The sequence below is a fragment of the Sciurus carolinensis genome, chromosome 14, assembly GCF_902686445.1.
Source record: "Sciurus carolinensis chromosome 14, mSciCar1.2, whole genome shotgun sequence".
NCBI lineage: Eukaryota > Metazoa > Chordata > Mammalia > Rodentia > Sciuridae > Sciurus > Sciurus carolinensis.
In genome coordinates, this window is record NC_062226.1 from 36871447 (window position 1) to 36888126 (window position 16680).

A 16680-nucleotide genomic window follows, 5' to 3' on the forward strand; every position below is an offset into this window, starting at 1 on the left:
AACTGAGGATTAAAAACCAGGCCCAGGTTGGGGTTGTGGCTCAGTGGTAGAGTGCTTGCCTAGCATCATGTGTGAGGCACTGGGTTCGATCCTCAGCACCACACATAAATAAATACATAAAGGTCCATCAACAACTAAAAAATATTTTTAAAAAAGACTTCAAAAAAAAAAAAAAAACCAGGCCCCTATATATAACCTTACAGTTGCCCCCTTACTTAGGAGCCATTGTTCTCTTCTTTCCAAACCTAACAAAACAGAAGTATGGAAGGAGTGCGCGTGTGTGTGTGTGTGTGTGTGTGTGTGTGTTGGCATGGGCTCTTAAGCCACTGAGCAGGCTAGAACTCCACCTGTGGGGCTTGGGAGTCAGCATAGAACTGTGTAACTTCCTTGTTTATTTTCTGCCCCTTTCTGTTCCCTGGTGGTTAGGAGCAGTAAAATCCCTCAGAATCTTCACAAGAGCCGTCTGTATACTAGCTCAGAGCAGGAGAAGGGAGGGGAAGGTGTGGTGAGGCTACAAGGGGGCCTGCTTGGGTGGCAGAGGCAAGAACAGGAGCTGGCAGACCACCAGCAGAGTGCCCAGGAAAAGAGAGTCATCAGATCCTCTAGGGTCAGAATAAGCAGTCAGGGGTGTTTACCCTGAGGGAGGCCCTGTGAGGCAGTCATTTGGTGACCCAGTGGAATCTCAAACCACTTGGGAATATTCAGAGCAGATCAGGCTAGGAGGTGGGGAGGAAGTGGTCATCTCTAGCTGAAATGCTGAGATACCTGATCATAGTTGCCAGGAGCAGAGCCAAGGTGAGCAAGAAAGTGGTGTCAGCACCATCCAGGCCAAAACATGGGGACTAGGACTGCCGTGGTGGTGAAGGTAACCCAGCAGTATATCTGGATAGAAAAAGAGGGTTCTAACCAGGCACAGTGGTGCACACCTGTAATCCCAGAAGCTTAGGAGGCTGAGGCAGGAGGATTGTGAGTTCAAAGCCAGCCTCAGCAACAGTAAGGCACCTAGAAACTCAGTGAGACCCTGTCTCTAAATAAAATACAAAATAAGGCTGGGGATGTGGCTCAGTGGTCAAGTGTCCCTGAGTTCAATCCCCGGTACTCCCCGACCACCACCAAAAAAAAAAAAAGAAAGAAAAAGAGGATGCTAAAAGATAGGCAAGGTATTCCAGAGTAAAGTTCTAGGAACTCTGACTGCTCTGGAGACTTTAGACCAGCCCCATAGAAGCCCATGAGCATGTCTTAATGACAGGTGAGAAGGTAGGGAAGTCAAGCATTTTCAGAACAGAACAGGGATTAGAGATGTGGAGACTCTGGAGTGGAGTTTTTAGGCAAGCAGGAAATACCTTCAGGGCTTACCTAGTCTGATGTCTCCCTCTCTAAAATGAGAGACACAAACTCCCAAAATGAAGTGTTTGAAGTAACAAAGAAAGAGAAATCTAGAAAATGGTGGCTACTGAAGGAGGGTACATGGGTAAAGGTTGGCCCCACTAAATTGAGGCAACTTTAAGAGTCACAGACACTCCAGAGAGCTTACCTATATAGGTGGAGGTCATTGCTCTAAATTGGTCTGTGCTCATCCTCAAAGGCCTTGGTTACACCCAAGAACTACTCTTCCCAATTCTACTACTCTTCTACTCTTCTCAACTGCTAGCAAAGATCTGCCACATTGCAAGCTGAGCACTGCCCAGGAACCCAGAAAAACTCACAGAACAGCACTAAGGCAGTAATGGAGATAGTTCAAGAGGTATAAAGGACAATGAGACCAACTGATGGGGAAGGCAGGTTTTCTAGGGGCCCTCGCTGTGACAACTGAGAGGCAAAAGAACCAGAGCTGAACAGCCTGGATACTGTTGTTACAAGAAATAAGAGCTCTGGAGCACCCTCTGCTGGGTTTAGGGAAGGGCTGCTCCTGCTCAAAACTGGTAGCAGGGATGGGTCATCTCATCAGCCTTTGCTACTGTTAGGAGACATGTGGTCAGCCCCTCAGAGAGCTAATGTAAACAGCAGCTAATGACTTTTAGCAAACATGGATAGGCGAGCACGAAGAGTCCTGGGATTCAAAGGACCTTAGCATGGCCTGAAGAACTGGGGAACTAGTAAGCCATTCCCAAAGTGACTAGGGGCTACGGAGGTCACAGAATAGGCTGGTAGCGAAAAGAGTGAGCAGCAGCTGAAAATTCTGGGAGGAATCTTGAAGAAGTTCTGGGACACATGCTTGAGAAAGGGTTCACAGCTCCATTCACCCCAAGAGGAAGCATAAGGAAGACACTAGCCAAGCTCAGATGATCTTGTCCTGGTGTCAGTACTTTTATGATGAACTAGGGGGATTTACCAATACCAACCCCTATACGCAGGCACATATGTGCACATGCATGTGTACACACACATACATGCACACACACACATCAAGGCTGACCCTGCTCCTGATAGCTCTAGGTACAACAAAATGGAATTTCTTTTTTATATTTGTATTATATGCTTATATACATAAATAAACATATGTGCTGGAGATTGAACCCAGGGTGCTCTACCACTGAACTACATTCCCAGCCCTTTTCTATTTTGAGACAGGATCCCTCTAAGTTGCTGAGGCTGACCTCAAACTTGCAATCCTTCTGTCCCAGCCTCCCAAGTCACTAAAACTACACACATGTGCCACCATACATATCCAAAAGATCATATCTCAAAATGATAAGGCATGCCCAGGTTATCAACCACACTCAGTTAAACCCAAGGAACAACCCAAAAATCAGAGATAGGACCAGGAGACCCAGGAAGTAACTTTCATTCCTGAAATGAGATTGAAGTCAACAACAAGCATTTGTGTAGTCCTGTACTATGATGATCCTATGACACTGCCAGACTCTCTTCAAACAAAATCCATCACCACCACTAGGTCACAGAGCACCCCTGAGTGCCAGGCCACAGTTGCCAAGGCACTGGCTAATAACAGCACTAAGGGAAGGCTCACCTGCTGTTGGACCTATGTCGCATTCTTCTCCAGCTTCATTATCATTCTCCCCAAAGCAGTGAACCTGCTTCTGGGCAATCAAAATTTTATCCACAACTTTCAGGTCTGAACACTCTGTGGCTCACAGTCACCCTCCTCCCCTAGCCAGCTCAGTGCTTGTTCAATGGGCTCATGAACAAAGAAACCCTGGTGGTAGGGATGGAAGCTATTAGGACATTTCTAATAGCTAACCAGTATGGATTCCCTCACTGAAACTGAAAATCTGACTGGTTGCTGCCTCTGCCCAGTGCCCAACTTGCCAATCACAGCAATCAACACTGAACCCCATCCCCCTCGATGGTTCCTTCCTTTCAGGAGACAGGCTACAGACCAGTGGATTACTTCTCTATCTTGTGAACACTGCCTTCAACCTAGGAACCACCTACTTCTGACGGTAACACTTCAGTGATCATAGTGTACAAGAAGCAGAGAAAGCTGAAGAGGTTTGTGCATGGACAAGTCCCCTCACCCTCACACAAAAACACAGGCACTCAGAGGATACATGGATTACATGTACCCCACAAAAACATGTGACTATATCATCAATGCACAAACATGTACACACACTACAGATGCCAACATTCTCACAGATGCCTCAGTTAACACACAGCATGCAAGTGCCCAGGCATCTGTGCAGGGTCTGTGACCTTTGGCTTGCAATGATTTCCTCGGGCCTATATACTAAACCAGACCCACGGAGCTCAATGAAACCCATCCCTATCCCCAGCTGTTGTTAGCTATTACTGCCAAAGACTCCACCAGGCACATCTCCATATCATCTAGAGTGCCATCCAGCAGAGGTAGCTAGGAGCTAAGGCCATGAAGATTAGTCATTTCATAATGGGGTCATTGATATGGTAAATCCCCTAGGCCAGGACACCTTCTTCCCCCCTCATTCTACCCACTAAGAAGATGGACCTCTTAATAGCCAAGTTACTTCCTGGGCTAGATGGTGGCTCCAGGTTGACAGGTGGTAAATAAGAAACAGTTCATGGATAAAGCCCCTTTGTGGGTAGACTGGGGAGAAGAAAGGTTGTTCTTTGAACCTTTCCTTACTTGGTCTGGTTTCCTGTTCAGTATATATTGCAATGAGGTGGGAGTGGGGAACCACTAGTAAGGACAAGATTTAGGAAACCTTTTTCTAGCCCCAGCACTGCCATTTATAAATGATATGATCTTGAACAAATTGCTCCCTCACTAAGCCTCAGTTTCCCCGTATGTAAAATGGCCTCTGGGTTTCAATCATGCTCTAAAAATATCAGGAATTATTCCTAGGCAAATCAAGCTTATTTGGAAAAAGACTCACAAGAAGAAAGTTCATTATACTGGCAACTAGTCTATTCATCTGTCTGTTACATGTTGTCTTCAATACTCAACACTGAATGCATATCCAATATCCCAAAGGTTTAGGCCATATCTTCTCAGAGTGGACTAGAGGCGTCTGGTATGGGTCTATGTCTTCACCTATCAAACTTTGAGAGAAGGAGAAGCAAAGCACTCAAGACTTCCCTGGGAAAGGCAGAATCAAGTGGGGTCAAGATGGATACCGGCAGAGAAAACCTTTAAGTCTCTGTTCTACGGACTTTTAGCCACTTGCTGAGTCTCAAACCCAGTACCACTCTTGCCACTGCCAATTCCTCTGTTGTGTGAACCTCTCTCTTCCCAATTTCTCCCCACTTCTTCCCCAGTGATCTAGTTCCCCAGGTCCTACCTCTCCTGAATCTCCCAGCCCACCCAACCCTGCTGGAACCCCATCCTTGTCTCAATTTTTCCTGCTTCTGCACTCACCAGCCCCTGGACCAAGGACAGAGAACAGCAACAGCAGCAATAGGGCTGGCGGCGGCTGGAGCCCAGACCTGAGTCGGGGCTGGGAGAGGGGCAGAGTATGAGAGGGGCGGGGGACCAGTGGAAGAGACTTGGGTAAACACAGAGATGAGGGCAAAGGCTGTGGTAATGGATTGGGCTGGGCTGAGCACTGGGGTTTGAATAAGGACAGGAGGTGTGATGGAAGATGGGACTGTGATGGGGATCGGAGCAAGGGCCGAGGTTGGGCCAGGGACTTAAGCGAATGCTGGGAATGGGGTGGGGGCAGAGGTTGGGCTGGAATTTGTGACAGGGGGTGGAATAAGAGCCTAGGCGGGGATGGGAGCCAGGCCAGGGGCAAGGACTGGGACTGGAGGGGGACCCTGGACTGGGACCCGGACTTTGGCATTCGCTGGGACCCACGCCGGGGCTGGGACAGATTTGGGAAACGGGGCGAGGGCGGGACCGGAGGCCAAGGCTGGGATTGGGATAGGATGAGGGGCCGGGACAAGGGCTGGGCCATGGCCCGGGGCGGGGGCGGGGCGGGACAGGCCAACGCGGGGCGCTCGCAGAGCTGACCCGCGGCTCCGCTCCCCACCCCCTAGGGGTGGCCTCCGGTGTCCTCGCGGGCCCGGGGCCGGGGTCTGGGACCTGGGTAGGAGTTCAGGCCTGGGCGACTCCGGGCTGCGCTGAACCGGCGATTACCAGGCCCCGCGGCGGCGGCCTTGGCCTGACGTCTATGACGCTCCGCCCACGTCCTAGTCCTATTGGTCCCTCTCGGGAAAGCCCGCCCCCTGCCCAATTCTACTGGTCTCTAACTTAGTCCTGCTGGGTTTCGAGAACAGACTCCGCCCAGCCCAATCTACCTGAGACCCTGCCCTTCTGCTCCCACAACAGAGTCGGTTGACCCCTCAGACCCTCACAGCCCCCACTGAACACCTCACAGATATCTCACAGGAACCCTAGAGGGACCCTCACAAACACAGACTTCCCACGGATGTACCCACAATATCAACACATCCTACCCAGAGACTCGCTGAAAACCCCTTACCAGGTCCCATGGAGCTCCCTCAGGAAACCGCACCCACTACAAAGATGTTTAAACTGCTGTTGCTAGGTAGCATACTGGGCGTTCCGGTTGCCCTGGTGACCGATCCCGCCTCTCCCGGCCCGGGTTCTATAGGTTTCAGTCAATCCTCTCCCTCCTTGACCCTGGACCCCTCTTGCTCCTCTCCCTTATCGCCCTTCCCCAGGTCAGGCAAGAGCCCATTTTCGAAGGTCTGCAGATGTCCAAGTCTCTCCACATAGTAGACTTTAAAGCAAGGCCTTTCACTTCTCAGCTCCTGCAGCCAGGCTCATCCCTAACCAAGACTATCCCCTCTCGGGACCGACACTTTCCCCTTCAATCTACTGCAGTTTCCTGATCTAAGGACAACAACCAAGTCAAAGCCAAAGGTATGTAATTTCTCCAATGGTTCTTCCCATCCAAACCTTCAACCTGTTCCCCTACTAACACCTGTCCTGCCTCCTTCTACTTTTCATCCTTCTCCTTCCCATCCCTCAATTCCTGCCTCCCCTTCTGGTTCCCTTTCCTTTCCTCCCATCCTTTAGTTCTCACCCTCGGGTCACTTTTCCCTCTAAGTGACTTTGATCATCTTCCCGCTTATCATCCTACATCTGTCCCTACTTCTGGTCTCAAACTTCCTTTGGAAAGGTTCTGATGAGTTGTGCTTTGTGTTGTTTTGTTTTGTTTTGTTTTTTGTTTTTGTATTTTTGGCGTTGGGATTGAACCCAAGGGTGCTTAACCACTGAGCAACATACCCAGCCCCTTTTTGTATATTATTAGAGACAGGGTTTCACAGAGTTACTTAGTGTCTCTCTAAATTGGGAGACTGGCTTTGAAATCACCATCCTCCTGCCTCAGCTGCTGGGATTACAGGCATGCGCCACCACACCCAGCTTCTAATGACTTTAAGAAGTGATAGATTTAGTGTCTCTGGAGCACGACAAAAAGTAGGGAGCAGAGAAAGTAAAGACAAAAATTCTCAAGTAGTGTTACAAATAATAACAGACCTTGAATATCAGAGCAAAGAAATTTGGACTTAATCCAATTTCAAACTGAGTCACTGAATGCTTTTAAGCAAAGGAAGGCTAGTGTTGGGTTTGCATTTTGAAAAGATCTTGATTGGGTCAGGAAGAAGGACTACCTATTTGGAGCATACTTGCAGGAGGAATTAGGCTCCCCACAGCATCCTACACTTACCCCGGCACAATATCAACTATTCATTGTCCTTGTTAGTTGACCTTTTCTCTCCCAATTCAGCTGAGTCCAGGGTTTAGCACAGTGCTGGAGTAAAAGTATAAGATCAGGCTCTTTGCAAAAGTGTAAGTTACATAAATGGATGAAAGAATGGGTGAATGGATTAATATGCTGGGGGGGGTGGCAGTACAGAGGCAAAGTTATTACACAATCCAGGCAGAAAATAATGAGAACTTGAACAAAATTGGAGGAATAGAAGAGGAGAGAATGTATTTCAGGACTACTTAGAAAATAGGAAATGCAGTTCTTATTGCCTATTTGAAGAGGGGGCTTAGCGAAAAGGACACTAGGATAATTTTCAGAGTTAAATTTGATGTCTCTGGGACATCCATTTAGAAATGTCCTATGGACAATTGGGTATGACTGTGAAATACAAGGGTTTAAAGAGGGTCTGCACTGGAAATATGGACTTAGAAGTCAGCAGCATACAGCTCAAAGTCATTGAATCCTTGAATATGAATGACATCATCAAGAGAATGAGTATGTGTTCCCTAAACAAAATCAGATTATAAACAGGGCCCTCCCTGCCTTAGGCATGACATTCTCTGCACTTGGGAGCAAACCCCAACTTTGGCTTGGTATTCCCAATCTCTGGAATGCCAAATCCTGATTCCCAGGGGCCTAATATATGTCCAGGACCATGCTCTTGGAGTGGTGAAATAGCTACATTCAGCTCCCTCCTGGGGCATGGTCCTCTGCTACCAACTATTGATAGTACTGACTACTTCTGCCTTTCGATCTTTTAAGTTCCAGCTCCCTAAACTCCCATAATGGCATGCCACATTATGTCTGGGCACATGAGTGAGCCTCCTGGCATCACACCCTGAGACTCAGAACTCTTCTCACGTTCCTCTCATGTCTCAGGTGCACAGAGAATCTTATCCTAATACCATACCCCACCAACCCCATGAACACTGTGCTCTCTGCCCTGACTTGTATACCCTCCAATCTCAACCTAATGAAGCCTGTACCTTATTCTACCACTAGATGGAAGCAGACAAGGTCACAGAAGAGCCTCATACCACCATGGATGCAAAGGAACACCCCTCTTCCAAGGATCCTGCTACTGAAGATATTCAGGAGCCCCCTGTCTCTGAAGCTACCTTGGAGCCTTCTATCTCCCAGGCCCCTTTAGAGAGTCAGGCTTCTGAAAGCATTTTAGAGCCTTCTGTCTCTGAACCCCCTTTAGAGACCCCTTTAGAGCCCCACACCTCTGAAAATATTTTGGAGTCTTCTATCTATGTAACCTCTTTAGAAGAGTCAACCTCTGTGATCCCTTTGGAAGCCCCTACCTCTGAAGTAGCAGAGAAGCATATTATTTTTCAGACCTCACCAGTAAGTGAGATCTCTGTGTCTTCCTCTGATACATTGAGCGATGACCTCTCTGAGTCTTCTTCTAGTGAGGTCTCATGGACAAAGATGTCCTCCCAGGACCTTGAATTTGAGTTCCTTCCAAAGCACTCCCTTCCAGGCCCTTCAGCCCAGGACCACATAGACACATCTACCAAGCAGAAAGAAGAGTCAGGAGAGAACAAGGAAGGAAAGGATACCAGTGACATCACTGCTCAGACAGCCCATCCTGCACACCGGCTGGGCAAGAAGAAGAAGAAAGGAGTTAGCCGTAATTGCTCCTCCCCTTTCCCCTGTTCTCATCACTGTCCACTGCCCTTGACCTGCCCCAGAAGAAGGGGACTGAGTTCCTCTCAGACATGGCCCTTCCTCTTAGTTTTAAGGAATTCTCCCTTCCCCTTGGTTACTCATCCCCTCCCTTCCCAGGTTACACAGGCAGCCCAGTGGTCCCTGCTAATCAGGCAGAGTTGATGAAAATGGCTAAGGCAATGCACAGGGAGAAGTTTGGTGCTCAGTTGAATCATCTTTTCCAATGGGAGAAGGATACAACCCTGAATGCCATCCAGACAGGTGAGCCAAGGTGGCCTTTCAAAGACCTGTAAGAGGCCCATGGATATCTTCCAATCCAACAGGATCTGGAAATCTGCCCATTCAACAGATAGCTGCCCCTTGTAGAAACAGCCATGCCACCTGCCTGGAATCTGGAAGGGGAGCAAGTGGGTAGTCTAAGAAACAGCAGTAAGGATCTAACAAAATGTGAGAATATTCATACAAAGTCCAGGTAGGCACAGATAGCCCATAATAAAACAGAAGGGCCAGAGGCCATCCCCAGATCTAGGGACCAGATCCAGGTAGCCCTACACCAGACAGATCCTAAGGCAGAGATAGCCCAGGACCCTGGTCAGTTTCCAGGAGACTTCTGCTCTGATGTGGCAAAAACCCTTGGCCCCTTTGATGGAACTCCATTAAAAGCTGTCATCCCACTGAGTGTGGTGGTTTAACACCTATAATCCCAGCAGCTAGGGAGGCTAAGGCAGGAGGACCACAGGTTCAAACCCAGACTCAATTTAGTGAGGCTGTGAACAATCTTGCGAGACCCTGTCTCAAAATAAAACATAAAAAGGGTTGGGGATGTGGCTCAGTGGTTAACCACCCCTGAGTTCAATCCCCAGTTTTAAAAAAAAAAAAAAAAGCTGTATCCCTGCATGCCAAATCCATGACCACCTGGGTATCCAAAAGCTTTGAGTCTGCCCACCAAAGAGAAGAACTGTGTCCTCTAGCCCTATCAAGTCTGTCTCCATCAATAATTAGTATTCCCAACTGTGCTATTAGCAGCACACTGTATCTCTGGGTGTGCAGACAAGCTGTATAAACATATGTCACCCTATGGGTAAGTATATCTACCTGTATTATTGAACTTCATATCTATAGGGATTACTGACTTCAGTAAGAGGCCTATGCTGACCTGCTGAGAAGATTCTGAGATTTCTAGAATAAATTTAATAGATGTCACTACATTTATGTTGGTATTTCATACTTCCTTAGATGGAAATAAGGCCTAAGATACAAAGATAACCAGGTAATTCCATATCCTTATCCCTTCTCTGTGTAATTTACTTTCCCCATTCCCATGCAGGATCCCTCCCTACTCTACCTCTAGCCAGGAAAGTCACAATGAGCTCATTCTCAGTTTATTTTAGGCATTGAGACGGTTGTTTTTTTTTTTTGTTGTTGTTGTTGTTGTTGTTTTGGTTGTTGTTGTTTTTTCTGTTTATTTTAACATCTTCTGTTACTCTTGCTTGTTTCTTGCAAATGCAGGATTTGTTCATTTCCCTTCTTGGACCCTCTTATCTACTCCCTTCTTCCTATTTCTTCTTCTTTGAATTGAATGTCTTCATTTTCCTGTTTAAACAGAAAGTGTATTCAATCCTGATCAAAGAAATTTGGGGCCGCCTCCTAATGAGTCCCAGGAGAGTCATAACTCCATGATAGTACATGTGATGTGTTGAAAAATGTCAAATGTAAGCTTTTTAAAAAATATATTTAAACATTTGTGCACCAACTGTGTGCCAGGCATTGAGCCTAACTGTGGAGGTGGTAGGACTGGAAAAGTTTCAAAGACAAAATTCCTCATTAGAGTCCAAAAAATTAATTTGCACTTCAATGAGCTACACCAATATGTAGAGGACAATTATAATTTCATTTAATAATTGCTATATACCAAGAATGCTGCAGGAGCAGAGAAGAGGGGCACCCAATCTTGGGTAGTAAAGGAAGGAAAGTCTTAGAAGGAAAGACTTCTCAGTTGATATCTATAAGATGATAAGAATAGGTAGCCAACTCAAGACTAAAGTAAGGTAAGACATGACAAGGCAGCTTAGGAAACCGCAGCAGTACATTATACCTGGTAAATAGCAATGTTGTGGGGAGTAACCCTGCTCAGCTCTGGAAAGTAAGTATTGTGCAGGCATTTCTGAGGCCAGCTAAAGAGTTGGAATTTTATCCTGAGAGCAACTGAGAATCACTAAAAGATTTTAAATAAGATAATAACATGAACAGATTGATGTTTTTGAAAGATCACTCTGGCAATAGAATAGACTGGAGAAAGACAAAATTGGATACAGAAGATGGCATTGTGAGGCATTGGTAATAATCCAGGTAAGAAGTAGATGGGTACAGGTGGAGAGAAGTGTCAAACTGACCATTTGGATTGTTGGATATGTAAAATAAGTAAAAGAGTAGAAAATTCCTGGAATGATAGTTTTGTTTTGTTTGTTTGTTTGGCTGAAGAAGCTGACTGGTTGATGGTGCCATTAACTGCATTCCTAAAACAGAATAGATGCCAGATGAATATGGATTGGATGAACAGAGGACAAAGAATGAGATCTTGATTTGGAGGGAAAATGGTATAACACATTTGAAGTGTTTATGGAACATGCTGGGAAGAATCTAGTAGATAGCTGGCTATATGGGTCTGAAGTTCAGGAGAGAGGTCTAGGCTGGCAACATCCTTCATGTAAAGACAGCTGTATGTTATGTGAGATATTTTGGGCGTGAAGAGAGGTTATTATGCAAATGTGGTTGTGCAATCATGGAAATGGACTGGTTATATAGTCAGAATGAAGTTTCAGATAATCTTTTTCCTCTGCCAGTCCTGTTCACTCATAACAGGAAGGGGATTTAGAATCTGTGCAGAGTAGAATTCACAGCAGATGCCAACTTTCCCACTATGAGAGCACTGAAGAGAATCATAGGATAGAATCTGAGGTTTAGTTGCCAGACTCCTGATTCAAACTCTTCATTGGAGGTCTTGGCACTTATTCTTATACCAGTGCTTGAATTTTACTGCAGCCTTCAGGCCAAGCCTTGATCCATGGGCACAGACGCTTGTTCAATTCTGCACATCACCTTATCCACTGTGTCCTGCTGCTCCAGACAGGATTCAGTATTCCTCTAATGGAATCCCGGTTCCCACCCACGTCCATTGTGACACTGCCTGTACCCTAAACTCTCAACCAAGCATCCCTGGTGTGATAGGGCACTAGCACTACAAGCTGTCAGCATCAAGACAGAAGTAGCCAAGCCAAAAGACATACCTGAACAGGTTTTAGGTCCAGAGAAGCTATGGGTAAGACTAGGAAACCTGGCCAGAGTCAGAAAACAATGCCAATTCTTTTTCCTTATGGTTTATTCCTGGAATGCTTAGTCTTTCAGGCAGTCTGTGTTCTCTAATCACCCATTTTGTGCCAGGCCCTGTGCTAGGAATAGAGATCTGGATGAAAAGATAGTCATTACCCTTGAGGAGCTCACAGACTAATGGGAATATAAGTGAACAATCCATTACAATGCATCATAATAGCAACAGTACAAGAAGGTGTAGAAGGCCAGAGGAGGGTCCCAGACAGACAAGGGAAGTCAGGGGCAATTTTTGGAAGAGGTGACATTTCAGTTGAAACTTCAAGTGGGAATCAGAGTCCTATAGCTTCAGGTCCAACTCCATGGGAACTCAGGCAGAATTTTTGGTTAGAAGTTGAGATACTCCACACTCACAGAGGATAAGAAAATCTGAGTGGGAGGTACACTCTGGTTTTACTAAGTTGACATGGCACCAATCTTGCCACATGGTGAGACTGGTCATGAAGCCAGAAAGCTTAAGATTCCACTGCTGAAACCAGGATCTCAAAAGCTGTGACTTTCTGCTGGTACCTGCACTCAGGGATATTTATTAGCCTCACTTTCCTTCCATGCCTTCTCATAACATATACTTGGTATTCACCAAACATAACTTCTGGCCTGCCCTTTTCTCCTGGTCCTTGGAGAGCCATAGGCAGCCCTTCTCAGGCTCAAAGATGGTGTTAGTCCTTTAACACTAGGAACACAGAAGGGACATATGAAGGAGCCAATCTGGAGAAGATAGGGGAAGCCCTCCTCCTATCTCCTGGCACCAAGTCTGCCTAACCTTCTCCTTTTCTTTAGGGCCAATCACTAACCATTCTCCTTAGGACCCAATCCCTATCACCGACTATATACCTGGCCATTTTTCCTCTTCCTCACCTTAGACACTTCAAAGAAACAAGACAAAGTTGGATTCTAATGTGGAGAGGGGAAGAGATGAGGAACCTCACAGTCACAAAGAACTCAGTGAGATTCATGTTCACCTTCAAACATACTTTTACCTATGATCTTCCTGCTTAGAAACTGAAGACTCTATTCAGTAATCTCTGACAGGCTCATAGAGAGAGTGGATCCTGGAATGGGAAGGGAATAGAAGACAGGGGGTGACCAGAAAACCTTGAAGAAAAAAGTCAAAGGGGTAGAGGTGTGGATTCCCGGATGGAGATAAACATACCTCAGGGTAGAGGTGAAGCTCCACCCTGACCCCAGGGAATAGGTCAGAATATCTGCAGGAGCTTTGGATTTTTTTTCTTTCTCACTTTTCCCTATTATTCAACCCCTTCCCAATTCCCTATTATTCACCATCTACAGGTCTCTACATTGGATGGCGCTGCCCCCATTACCTATGGGACTGCTTCCGGATTGGGGATGAGTCCAAGTGTTTTTGTGGACATTTACTGAAAGAGCACCACATTATCTCAGGTACGGGAGAAGTGACCAGCCTTTATCAGGTATGGAGAGACAACTGTCCTCTGTCATCATGTCTTGGGATATGTGAAAAGTACATGTGTGTGTGTGTGTGTTGGTATGGGGTTTGGCATGGGCAAGCCAGGCTCAGTCAGGGGCTGATCCAACCCTACCACCCATCCTGTTCCCATAGACATAACTGTACCCTGCACTATGAGTCAGTGCCGCTGCCTTATGTTCTGCTTCATCCCATCACGCCCAGAAGAAGTGGGTGAGTTCTGGCTCAAGAGACGGGCCACCTTTGATCCCAAGGCCTGGAGGGCTCGATGTTGCTGCAAACATAGCCATGAAGAGCATGCCACCACTGGGACTCATCCCTGCAAGCATCGTGGTAACTTCTAGTGCATGGGAATACTGGGTGGGAAGAATCAGTTAAAGGATGCAATTAGTTTGGGGAGAATGGGGAGTTGATAGAGGAGACACTTGGGTGTTTGGTGGGTAAAGAAGAGATGAGAATGTGGGTCAGCCGTGGGGATGCCTCCATTCTCTATATTCTCCTCAGCTGTCCTTTTGTCTCAGGCTGTAGCTGCAACAATTTTGAATCTAATTTCCTCTGTGCTGCCTGTGACCGGCGCTGGGAGGAACACGAGACTTTCTTTGAGACCCAGGAGACACGGCGACGAGGAGGGAGACCTCATGGTAAGGGAGCAACTTGGGAGAGGGGGCCAGCCCAGAATCCATAGTCAGAAGGCCAGGCAGAAAGGTATTCCCACCCTGAACTGTCCCCTCTAGGGCTACTGTATTCTTTCACCCGTCATATCCCATACCTGCACTGGTTTCCACCCCCAGGAGCAGAATATGTGCCATTTGCAGAGATGCCTGTCCTTCAAGAAGACAACCTGAACAGCTCTGACTTCGAGGCCCTCCAGATGCAGGGGCTCTCTGGTCATCGCAGACACCACCCTAGTCCCCTTGTACTCTCTGGCCCACGTAGAATCCAGCGTGGTTCCCCATCTGACCGCCATACCTGACCCTTTGAACCTCTACTCTTCCCTCCTCCAGGATCATACACTGTCAACAAATGGCATAGGCCCTTCTGAGCCTGGCCTAGCTCAGCAATAAAATGGAAGCCACTAGAATCTGACATGGTTCTATATGGGGCAGTAGAGCCAAGAGCCAACCATAAGTCATTAGAGTTAGCACTGTTTGGGAGCAAGAGACAGCACCAAGCAGGACAAAGGCTGGATCCAGCCATCTGCCCCCATCATGCCCACATTCAAGTTTCTGGCCATGATATCTCAAGCCAAGGAGAAGAGGGAGTTTCAAGAAGGATAAAGTGGGCAATGATTTAAGATGTGACTAGGACTTCTGTAAGAAAAAAACTGAAAAGTGCCCATTGGATTTTACAAGGTCTTTAGGGACTTCAGAGAGTACAGTGTCATATTGGTGCAGTAGAGAGAGAAACCAAACAGCTATGAGTTTGAAAGAGACTCTTGAAGAAGCTGGGGTGAAAAATGCAGGAAAAATTTCAGACAATATCCAGAAGGAGATATGGAGTCAAGGAAGCAGTTTTTTTAGGAGGGAAAAGGGGAGGTAACCAGTAGACAAAATGTCCCTGAAAGATGCAGAAGAAAGAGAGATGCCTTTGAGACAGGATCCCAAACACAGAGGAAGGGGATGAGATCAAGGCAAAGGTGAAGAGATTTGCTCTGAGACCAAGAGGAGGGAAGAAAGTATGGAGCCTTCACTGAGCTTCAGGGAAAATGATCTTGCAGAAGTTCCCTCTGATGACTTCTCTATCCCCTGTGAAGTAGGATAAGAGTGGATACTAGGAGACAAGAAGGGAAAGGTGAAAGTTTGGGAAGGCTAATGTTGGGGAATTGGAGAAAATCCTGATCAATGTGTAGTTTAGGATTCAGGTACCATTGGAAGTAAAAACCTAGAGAAGCAAAATGTTTATAGATTACTGGTTGGAGATGGGAAAGTGTCAGGGAGGATTATCAAGAAAACGAGGCAAAAGAAGTAGGCATGAAGATATGGAGTATGTAGATGATACAAACAGGGAAAGAGTGATATCAGGAATCAATTTATGAGTTGAAACGGAATAGAAGTCTCTAATGAGGTCCAGTAGCTATCGTAGTGGCATGGACGGAATTAAGTAAAGGACAGTGATCAGAGCCTGCAGAGCGTTGCAGCTTTCAGATGAGAACAGCTGCAGGTGATGACAAGACCTTGGAATAGAGAAGACTGTGAACCAGGGATCAAAAAACAGTAACAAGGAAGTTCATAGGTGATTCTTCTGGGAGTAGGACAGGCTGACACTGATGGGCTCTGTGCCTCTAAGGAAGAACTTTTGTCTTTGGGCCTTGGTTTCTAGATCTGTAAAACAGGATTAACCAGTGCTGCTGTTCTCTGTGAGAACCCAAGAAACAGCCAGTTTCTCCATGCTTTGTATTCACTGTCCCTCCAGGCTAATTTCTTTCCTCTTCTAGATCCCAACTCCACTTATCTCTTGCCCTTCTCCTGAGCAGTTTTAAGTTCTTCAGGTGTCCCAGAGGCACAGAGAAAGGAAGCCTCTGGGATATAGAGAAGAGGCCATTCTACATTTCCTCAAATTTAGGGAGGTCAGCTGTCCTTACAAGGGAAAGATACAGTCCAGACTACTAGGACCCCTGGGGAAAATCACAGGATCAAACGTCTGCCCTGAGAAAGACTGAGAAAGTCAAAGGATTTTCAACAATAACAAAATTATAGAAAAGAGGGTTGACGATGTAGTTCAGTGATTGAGCCTTTGTGTAGCAGGCATAAGGCCCCAGTACCACAATTTAAAAAAGAAAGCAAAAGGGGAGAGACAGTTTTCCAATTCTGGCTATATGCTCCATAACCATTCGCCTACAACTAATTCATTTAATAGTCAGCTACAGAGTGCTGATAAACTCATTCAAGGAAACAGTATGCAGCCATTACCCTGGTATATTTATATAGCCTATGTAATAATATGAAAAACTGATAAGCAAATAATAAATATGCCATATATTATAAAAGAAAATGAAACACTAAATTTTATTAACAATTATTAAGCACCTGTGTCAGGCCATGTGCTAAGAAAAAGAAG

At 46.3% G+C, this 16680-nt stretch overlaps 2 protein-coding genes across 6 annotated transcripts in view; one reads left to right on the top strand and one right to left on the bottom strand.

The window, feature by feature from the left end:
• Window positions 1-5882, bottom strand: part of Tmem8b (transmembrane protein 8B) — a 24790-nt gene extending 18908 nt beyond the window's left edge. For 2 of the 3 annotated variants that reach the window (XM_047524952.1, XM_047524955.1), the window contains exon 1: window positions 4799-5534. In XM_047524952.1, coding sequence (XP_047380908.1) covers window positions 4799-5336 — 538 coding nt within the window. In that variant the 5' untranslated portion in view covers window positions 5337-5534. Of the gene's footprint in view, window positions 1-4798; window positions 5535-5864 lie in introns of those variants that run through there. The other variant, XM_047524956.1, reaches the window with a different exon arrangement.
• Window positions 5666-16541, top strand: Fam221b (family with sequence similarity 221 member B). Of its 3 annotated transcripts, none has more exons than XM_047524958.1 (8): window positions 5666-5930; window positions 6067-6268; window positions 8121-8754; window positions 8910-9053; window positions 13470-13580; window positions 13759-13956; window positions 14145-14264; window positions 14415-16541. In XM_047524958.1, exons 3-8 carry the CDS (start codon window positions 8121-8123, stop codon window positions 14594-14596), a joined length of 1389 nt encoding a protein of 462 aa, XP_047380914.1. In that variant the 5' UTR covers window positions 5666-5930; window positions 6067-6268; the 3' UTR covers window positions 14597-16541. The 3 variants fall into 3 exon arrangements, with proteins under 3 accessions (XP_047380914.1, XP_047380915.1, XP_047380916.1); XM_047524959.1 differs by having other exon boundaries at window positions 6154-6268; XM_047524960.1 differs by having other exon boundaries at window positions 5666-5867; window positions 6154-6268.
• The last annotated feature ends 139 nt before the right edge of the window (window positions 16542-16680 follow it).

What these genes read in the sequence shown, in the direction of transcription:
- Fam221b (XM_047524958.1), top strand. Translation starts at nt 8,121, where the DNA reads ATGGAAGCAGACAAGGTCACAGAAGAGCCTCATACCACCATGGATGCA. An exon ending in GAAGAAGAAAGGAGTTAGCC is followed by an intron (nt 8,755 to 8,909) that starts GTAATTGCTCCT and finishes CTCCCTTCCCAG; the next exon opens with GTTACACAGGCAGCCCAGTG. An exon ending in AGAGCACCACATTATCTCAG is followed by an intron (nt 13,581 to 13,758) that starts GTACGGGAGAAG and finishes CTGTTCCCATAG; the next exon opens with ACATAACTGTACCCTGCACT.